The sequence below is a fragment of the Hippocampus zosterae genome, unplaced genomic scaffold (genome assembly GCF_025434085.1).
Source record: "Hippocampus zosterae strain Florida unplaced genomic scaffold, ASM2543408v3 HiC_scaffold_173, whole genome shotgun sequence".
Lineage (NCBI taxonomy): Eukaryota > Metazoa > Chordata > Actinopteri > Syngnathiformes > Syngnathidae > Hippocampus > Hippocampus zosterae.
Window position 1 is genome coordinate 38,848 of NW_026262798.1, and position 9,955 is coordinate 48,802.

Here is a 9,955-nt window from a genome sequence, read left to right on the forward strand (position 1 = left end):
AAATAATAATCAAAAAGCAAACTCAAAAAACAAGTAAAGACAACGCTTTAGAAGAAAAAGAAGACATAGTTGAGGATGAGGATGAAAAAACATATGTATAAAAAATTAAAGCAAAAGCAAAGGAAAGAATTAAGAAACAGTAGAAGAAGACATGCTTGATGATAAATTTACAAAGACAAGTAAAAAATAATAATCAAAAAGCAAAAGCAAGAGAAAAAATTTAATATACGAAAATGAAAAAGAAGACATGGTTGAAGATGAAAAGACAAGTGTATATTAATAATCAAAAGTCAAAAGCAAAGGAAATAATAAAGACGAATTACAAGAAGAAAATTAGGACGATTTTACAAGATAAGTGAAAATAAATAATCGAAAAGCAAAAATAAAGGAAAAGATAAAGATAGAGAAGACTTGAAGTAAGACGATTAAACAATGCCAAGTGGAAATAAATAATCAAAAAGCAAAAATAAAGGAAAAGATAAAGATAGAATAAAAGAAGAAGACTTCGAGTAGGATGATTTAGCTATGACAAGTAGAAATAAATAATCAAAAAGCAAAAATAAAGGAAAAGATAAAGATAGAGAAGACTTGAAGTAAGATGATTAAACAATGCCAAGTGGAAATAAATAATCAAAAAGCAAAAATAAAGGAAAAGATAAAGATAGAATAAAAGAAGAAGACTTGGAGTAAGAAGATTAAACAATGACAAGTGAATTAAATAATCAAAAAGCAGAATAAAAGGAAAGATGAAGATAGAGAAGACTTGAAGTAAGATGATTAAACAATGCCAAGTGGAAATAAATAATCAAAAAGCAAAAAATAAAGGAAAAGATAAAGATAGAATAAAAGAAGAAGATTTGAGTAGGATGATTTAGCAATGACAAGTGGAAATAAATAATCAAAAAGCAGAATAAAAGGAAAAGATGAAGATAGAGAAGACTTGAAGTAAGATGATTAAACAATGCCAAGTGGAAATAAATAATCAAAAAGCAAAAATAAAGGAAAAGATAAAGATAGAATAAAAGAAGAAGATTTGGAGTAGGATGATTTAGCAATGACAAGTGGAAATAAATAATCAAAAAGCAGAATAAAAGGAAAAGATGAAGATAGAATAAAAGAAGAAGACTTGGAGTAGGATGATTTAGCAATGACAAGTGGAAATAAATAATCAAAAAGCAGAAAAAAAGGAAAAGATGAAGATAGAATAAAAGAAGAAGACTTGGAGTAGGATGATTTAGCAATGACAAGTGGAAATAAATAATCGAAAAGGAAAAAATAAAGGAAAAGATAAAGATAGAATAAAAGAAGAAGATTTGGAGTAGGATGATTTAGTAATGACAAGTGGAAATAAATAATCGAAAAGCAAAAATAAAGGAAAAGATAAAGATAGAATAAAAGAAGAAGACTTCGAGTAGGATGATTTAGCTATGACAAGTAGAAATAAATAATCAAAAAGCAAAAATAAAGGAAAAGATAAAGATAAATTATAAGACGACAAAATATAAGACGAAGATAAGAATGAGTTTGAATAATAATATATTAAAACAGAAATAAAGAAAACAAAGTATACCAAGAAGACATCGTTGAGGATAAATTTGCAAAGACAAGTGAAAATTAATAATCAAAAAGTAAGAGAAAAAATAAAGACAAAATGTAAGAAGAAAAAGAGGACATTGTTGAGGATGAATAGGCCAAGTGGCCTGAAATAATTTAAAAGTAAAAACAAAAGAAAAGATAAAGATGAAAACAAAATATAAAAAGAAGATAAATTCATAAAGACAAGTAAGGACAAAGTATAAGAAGAAGAAGAAAAAAAAGAAAAGAACAGGAAACGGAAGAAAAAGAAGACATGTTTGAGGATGAATTTCCGAAGACAAGGGGCCTATAATAATCAAGAAAAGAAAAAGATAAAGATAAAGATAAAGAAAGAATATAAGATAAAGAGTTGGATAAACAATACTCATCAAAAAGCAAAACCAAAGGTATGGAAAAAGACAGAATATAAGATGAAGAATTGGATGAGTAAAAATAATCATTAAAAAGTAAAAGTAAAGATAAGCAAATCTAAGAAAAAGACATGTTTGAGGATAAATTTGTAAAGACAAGAGACCTAAAATAATCAAAAAGTAAAAACAAAGGAAAAGATATAGATAAATACGGAATAAAAGATGAAGATGAGGATGAAAATGAAAAATAATAGTAATAAAGAAAAATCAAAGGATAAAATAAAAACAAAGTAGAAGAAGAAATGATTGAGGATGAATTTGCAAAGACAAATAGAAAATAAAAAGTAATCAAAGAACAAAGGAATAGATAAAATATAAGACGAAGACTGTGATGAGGATTAAAAGAATAAGGAAAAATTATAGTCAAGAATAAATAAAGATCGTTCATAAGACGAAGATATGGATGAGGATGAATTAGCAAGGAAAAGTGGATTAAAACAATCAAAAAGTAATATCAAAGGAAAGAATACAGACCGAATAGAAGACGAAGAGGATAAGTAAAAATTATAAAATAATCTTTAAGCGTAAACATAAGAAAATAATTAGATAAAGACAGAATAAAAGAAGAAGAAGACTTGGAGTAGAATGATTTAGCAAATACAATTGGGAAAAAATAATCACAAATAGAAAACAAAGGAAAAGATAAAGATGAAATAAATGAAGAAGAAATGTTTGTTGAATTTGATAAGCAAAGTGGGAAAAAATAAGCAAAAAGCAAAAATAATAGAAAAGTTAAAGACAAAACGCAAGATGAATATCTGGATGAGGAAGAAAAGAAAAATGAATAATAAATATCAATAAGCAAGCGTAAAACTAAAGACAAAGTATATGAAGAAGAATAAGAAGGAGACATTGAAGATGAATTTGCAAAGAGAAATGAAAAATAATTAAAAGGCAAAAGCAAGAGTAAAAATAAAGAATAAGTATAAGAAGATGAAAAAGAAGACATGGTTGATGATGAATTTATAAAGATAAATGAAAAATAATAATCAAAAAGCAAAAGCAAGAGAATAAACAAAGACAAAGTATAAGAAGATGATGACATGATTCAGGATGAATGTGCAAAGACAGGTGGCCTAAAATAATCAAAAACCAAAAACCAAGGAAAAGATAAAGATACGATTAAAGATGAAGATAAAGACAAAGACAAAGACAAAGTATAAGAAGAAGAAATACTTGAAGAATTTGCAAAGACAAGTGGAAAATAATAATCAAAAAGCAAACTCAAAGAAACAAGTAAAGACAACGCTTTAGAAGAAAAAGAAGACATAGTTGAGGATGAGGATGAAAAAACATATGTATAAAAATTAAAAGCAAAAGCAAAGGAAAGAATTAAGAAACAGTAGAAGAAGACAAATTTACAAAGACAAGTAAAAAATAATAATCAAGAAGCAAAAGCAAGAGAAAAATTTTAATATAAGAAGAAGAAAAAGAAGACATGATTGAGGATGAAATTGCTAAATCAAGTGAAAATTATTAGTCAAAAAGCAAGAGAAAAAATAAAGAACAAGTATAAGAAGATGAAAAAGAAGACATGGTTGAGCATGAAATTGCAAAGTCAAGTGAAAATTAATAGTCAAAAAGCAAGAGAAAGAATAAAGAACAAGTATAAGAAGATGAAAAAGAAGACATGGTTGAGCATGAAATTGCAAAGTCAAGTGAAAATTAATAGTCAAAAAGCAAGAGAAAGAATAAAGAACAAGTATAAGAAGATGAAAAAGAAGACATGGTTGAGCATGAAATTGCAAAGTCAAGTGAAAATTAATAGTCAAAAAGCAAGAGAAAGAATAAAGAACAAGTATAAGAAGATGAAAAAGAAGACATGGTTGAGTATGAAATTGCAAAGTCAAGTGAAAATTAATAGTCAAAAAGCAAGAGAAAGAATAAAGAACAAGTATAAGAAGATGAAAAAGAAGACATGGTTGAGCATGAAATTGCAAAGTCAAGTGAAAATTAATAGTCAAAAAGCAAGAGAAAGAATAAAGAACAAGTATAAGAAGATGAAAAAGAAGACATGGTTGAGCATGAAATTGCAAAGTCAAGTGAAAATTAATAGTCAAAAAGCAAGAGAAAGAATAAAGAACAAGTATAAGAAGATGAAAAAGAAGACATGGTTGAGCATGAAATTGCAAAGTCAAGTGAAAATTAATAGTCAAAAAGCAAGAGAAAGAATAAAGAACAAGTATAAGAAGATGAAAAAGAAGACATGGTTGAGCATGAAATTGCAAAGTCAAGTGAAAATTAATAGTCAAAAAGCAAGAGAAAGAATAAAGAACAAGTATAAGAAGATGAAAAAGAAGACATGGTTGAGCATGAAATTGCAAAGTCAAGTGAAAATTAATAGTCAAAAAAGCAAGAGAAAGAATAAAGAACAAGTATAAGAAGATGAAAAAGAAGACATGGTTGAGGATGCATAGTCAAGTGGCTTATAATAATCAAAAACCAAAAACAAACGAATAGATAAAGTTAAAGACAAAGATAAAGTAAAAGAAGAAGAAGACATGCTTGAAGAATTTGCAAAGACAAGTGGGAAATAAGAAAAAAACAAAAGCAATAGAAAAGATATAGAAAAAATATAAGACGAATTTCTGTATGAGGATGAAAAGACAAGCGAAATTTAATAATCAAAAAGCAAGTATAAAAATAAAGACAAAGTATAAGAAAAAGACATGGTTGAGGATGAATTTGTAAAGACAAATAGAAACTAAAAGTAATCAAAAAGCAAAATCAAAGAAAAAGATTAAAGCAGAATATAAGAGGAAGTTTCTGAGGATGAATTCGCTAGGAAAAGTATAAAATAATCAAAAAACATAAATCAAGGAAAGGATGAAGACAGAATTTAAGGTGAAAATAAATTAGCAGAAAACAAAAGTAAACCAGATGGATTATAAGACGAATATTTGAATGAGGATGTATAAACAAGGACAAGTAGAATAATCTAATCAAAAATCCTAGTAAAATAAAAGATAAAGACACAATATAAAATTTTGAAGAAAAATAATAATTGATTGGTAGAAAATAATAAGTGAAGAGCAAAAAAGAAGACTCTGGAATTGAAGGCGAGTATCTTGATTAATAAGGATACAAAGTAAGGGAAACTAAAGGTCAAAATTAAAAATAAGATATCAACGATATTGATGAAAAATAAGTAAAGATTAGCAGATAAAAACAAGAAAAAAACAAAAAGAATGTCCAAGATAATACACATGAAAATAAATAATCAAGCGAAAACAAAGAACAATATCGATTATAAGGCGGTGATAATAAAACATTTTTAGATATTTAAATATTAATTAAACCTCTCCAGCTATTTCGTAAAAGCGTAAACATTTTGTAATAAAAAAACAACTTCCTATTTCATAGTTAAGACTAAGCCCGAAATCGCGATTAAAAAAAGCATTAAGGCAACACGGATTGCACTATATAAATCGATTGAACCTCCAACTCCAACCCCTAAAATTATTTTACCAAACAAACCTTAATTTTCCCCACTTGATTTTTCTTTTTTTCCTGAAAGCTAGCCCCACAAAATAACTGCTACACGGGTCATAATATAAATCAAAAAATAAACACTTTAGAAATTAGGATTTTTAAATTTGCTTACTCATAATCCTGATGTGTTTAAGCTAAACTGTGAGGACTATCATATAGAAATGACTATAGACAAAGATTATAAAGTGCATTAAACTTTTGATTAGACATATAAATCAGGCCTAAGCGATCGTAAATAATGGTTATCTAATGAAGAAAAAGAATGGGATTTCAAAAGTAATATCAAAGCTAATGTGATGAAAAAAGAAGGCAGAAAGTGTTAGGACTTGATCAAAATCTAAGGTAATGTGCCTTCCCTGGCAACCATCAACAGCAATACTAGTTTTTCTCAATTGCCTTGCCAGAAGATCATTCAATCCAGCATTATTTATTAAAAAAGACGAATTGATTATTCATCGATCAATCAGTCATAAATCTCAATAAATTTATTTTTTCTTCTATGCTTCCGATCATGTGTTTATTTAGTTATTGTTAATCGGTGAGATTCCTTGCCGAATTTCTTTTTTAATAAATCTGTCGATCTCTTCGTCTCATCTTGTCAACGATCAGCTGAGCTTCTTCCGCATTGTGTGGCAGATTTGATGATTTTTACGAAAGCCGTATAATGGGTTAGATTGGTTGACTATCGGCTAATAATTTACAATTTTGGCCTTACGGAAGTGGTTCATTCGCTCGCTATGGTCATTGCGTCGATTTTATTCTGAATTGTTGGAAATCGAGTCAGCTTCTTTTTTCTTTGGTAATTGACGTAACCTAGAGAGATAAATATTGCCTAGCAGTCGACCATCAACGCTTGACGCTTTTTTACGCAAAGAAATTTAAGGTTAATTGAATTACCTTGACACAGAACGGTTCGACCTGTATTCGTCTAGCATCTTAAGACGCAAAGATTCTGCGTATTGCTTGCTTTGTCTGATTCTTCGCCTGCTTTATTCAATACTTTAGGTTTGTTTGTCTTTAATCTATTTCAAAATTCGATGATACCTCCCTGTAAACTTTTTAGGATTTTTGGGTGGCTATGTCAAAACCTTTTGTTTTTCCTCTGCTTATTTCTTTGCTCTTTTATTTTATTCATATATACGAGTGTGCTATTAATAACTCCTGAGCATCTATAATTGGTCTGGTATGGGTTGCCTTTGCTTGATATGCTAGATAGATGATTGCTTAGCAACCGTACTGGCAGAATGCTTTTTGATCTCACTTTTCTTAAGCTTTCTTAATTTCTCAAGAAATTCTTTATGTTATTATTACCGAAGTGCTCTATTCTTCTTAATCTATTAAAGTTTCTTCTTTATCTTGTGCTTCTTTGAAATATTCATCTCCATTGTTGCTAACTCATCTTGTTATTTTTTTTGTTTTTATTTTAGCGACTTATCTTGCAAATCCCTCAACTCAAGACTCTTGAGTTTGTTCCTCCTTTATTCTGTTTTATTTTGAACATTTTTCAAAAATCGCCTGATCTAGCGCTTCTTTTTCGGCGAATAGTCAACAATTCCAAGGGAGGTGACTGATTAGTGCTTAAACTAATCAATTATTCCTTGATCGATTGTCTCTAGCCCTGAAGTATGCAACATCAATTATTTATTTACAAATGTCCGATTATGAAGACGAGTAATTTGAAGAAATCAACGAAAGCAAGTAAAGTGTTGAATAATATTCGTAAAAGTTTTAGGAATACTCTAAAAGCAAACCACAAGGGTAATTTTACTCCAACAAACATGGCCGGTAGAAAGTAAACGATCTCGATTAACTGGCAAAGCAAATTTTTAGTAAGAATGAACAAGCACTGCTAGAACAGAAATAAAATGAATACTTAAAACGAGAACTAGCAGCACAACAGCTTCGCTATGAACTTTTGCAAAAGGAAAAGAAATAATCGATTATTGAAAGTAGGATAGCTAAGTATCTAGATCGTAAAACTTCATCTACGAATTGGGGATTTTATAATAGTGGACCTCAAAAGCGCTTAAAATCAAAACAAAGGAAATCTCGAAGTTTAAAGCAAAAGAAAAAGACAAAATAAGAACAATTGCAAAAAACCTAGCTAAGAGTAAAATCAAAGATCTCATCAAGCTATAGCAAGGCAAGCCGGCACTAATAAGCCCTTTCTTTATTGGATACTGATCGAAATGAAGACGATGAACTCACTCTTATCAAATATTTAAGAGATGAAATAAACATGCAAATAGCCATAAACTAAATACATGAAGCTAGACTACAAAAATATTTGGAATTGACGAAAGAAAAAAAGTCACTGGAATTAAAAACTAAAAGCATGACCAAAAAATTTGATACCCTTACGAAATATTTATCTCTACTTAATTCTCGTAAGACAGAGCTTCTAGAATAGATACAATTAAAGCAGCGCCAGTTAATCGACCAAGATGACTAAATCCGAAGACTGAAATCCAAAATAAATGATTTATAACGGAAGAATACATTAAAAGCCCTCAGGGACGAATAGCTAGCATCCCAGAAAAAGCGCATCCACGAACTCTAATCCCAGATCAGGATACAAGCCGAAAGCATCCAGCACATCGGCTGAAGGCGCGCATAATGATGCTAATTACAGCAAGTGTTATATAAATAAATGTCAATGGCCGAAGACCTGTAAGAATTCGACTGCTTGTTCAAGATCGTCCTGATCGGCAAGAGCTTCGTGGGCAAGAGCAAGATCTTGCTGCGCTATCTCAAAAACGAGTACACTCCGGAAGGGAAATCGACAATCGGGGTGTAGGTTTGCCACCAAGATTATGAACATCGACGGCAGCCGGATCAAAGTCCAGATTTGGGACACCTTCGGAAACGAGAGGTTCAAGTCCTTGTCAAAAGTGTATTTCCGAGGGGCGGTGGGAGCTGTCCTCGTTTACGATATTACCAGCGAATAGTCGTTTCTGGAGCTGCCGGAATGGCTGAAGCAGCTCGAGGAGAATATTAATAAGAATGAAATTGTGGTGATGCTGGCCGGTAATAAATGCGATCTGGAATAAGAGCGGGAGGTCAAACTTGAGCAGGGAATGGAATTCGCAGAGAAAAATGGTATGGGCTTTTATGAGACATCTGCCAAAGAAAACAAGAATGTCGAGAACATGTTCCGCAAACTCATCGAGTAGATCTACAAGCAGATGATCAAAGCCAGTCTCTACAAAAGTGTTGAACATGACAAAAAATCAGTTCTCATGGCGCCAAAAGCCATCCCCAAAAAACACAAAAGTTGTGACTGCTGATCATACGAATTTAAATATTTTTGAATGATCTCACACACGACTCAGCCAATCGTCACGGGGGGATCTGTGGCGGCGGTCAAGTTCCGAGGGGGAGTGGTGCTGGCTTGTGACACTATGCTTTGCTATGGCTCTACTCTGAAATACAAGAATGTGTCCAGGATTGAGGCCATTGAGCCTGACCTGCTTGTCGCTGCGTCGGGATAACACTCCGATTTCGAAGAGGTTCTCCGATCGCTGCGCAACAAGAGCCGTGATAACTACTTGCAGGCCGACGGTATCTCACTTTCCCACAAGGACTACGGTAATTTCCTGCGCAACTTGCAGTACTACAAACGCAACAAATTCAACCCAAACTACAACACCTTCGTGCTGGCAGGCCACCGGGATGGCAAGAGCTACATCAGCACCGTGGATATGTACGGTGATGATTTCGAGCAGGATAGTGCGCTGACTGGGATGGGCAGGTATTTTGGGACTGCGATCCTGAATAACCAATGGAACAAGGACTGCTCGGAATAGGAGGCCATCACTGCCGTGGGAGAGGTGTTCAAGCTGCTTTACCTGAGGGACTGCAAAGGTCATGACCAGGTGGACTTTCATCCGGGCCGACGGAACAGTGGAGCGGCGCAGGGCCAAGGTTAACGGTGAATGGAACTATGATCTATACCGGACTCACGCCAACGAGATCTACAAAAGATGATCCCCCTTATTATCAATTTATGTTGAAGCCAGTCTTTGCGGAAAAGAGAGGCTTGACAAATTGGCGATGTTTATGAAAGAGGCGGATGGGCAGTCGGCTCCTGCATCCTTTACTGCTAGCCAGCATTAGCTTCGGCTTGGAATCTATTCTAACTTTTTGCTTAAGCATGATCAGCATTGTTAGCTCAGCATGTCAGTAGCCTACAAGCCGAGCTTTTTCAATACTTATAAATTCGAGCATTCTAGGCCCGAGCTAGAACTTTAATTCAGGACAGCCAAAATCCATCAAAAGTTCAAGATGGCCGGGCTCAAATCAGTCAGAATAACAGTACTAGATGGCAAGCTCCATGTAAACTTTCATTTCGGGATGCTGACTGTCCGGGTTCAACTGTAAAGCAGAGTGTGCGCAGGCCTGCCTAGATCTTGCGCCCTGACGGAATTACCCCGACAGTGCCTCTTTTTATTATTGCT

At 32.5% G+C, this 9,955-nt stretch overlaps 1 protein-coding gene across 1 annotated transcript; it reads left to right on the forward strand.

The window, feature by feature from the left end:
- Positions 1 to 8,148: 8,148 nt before the first annotated feature.
- On the forward strand, positions 8,149 to 9,304 carry LOC127594503 (uncharacterized). The gene is given in 3 exon segments (XM_052056366.1): positions 8,149 to 8,292; positions 8,294 to 8,708; positions 9,006 to 9,304. Coding segments are annotated over 3 exon segments (858 nt in total).
- Positions 9,305 to 9,955: the final 651 nt, after the last annotated feature.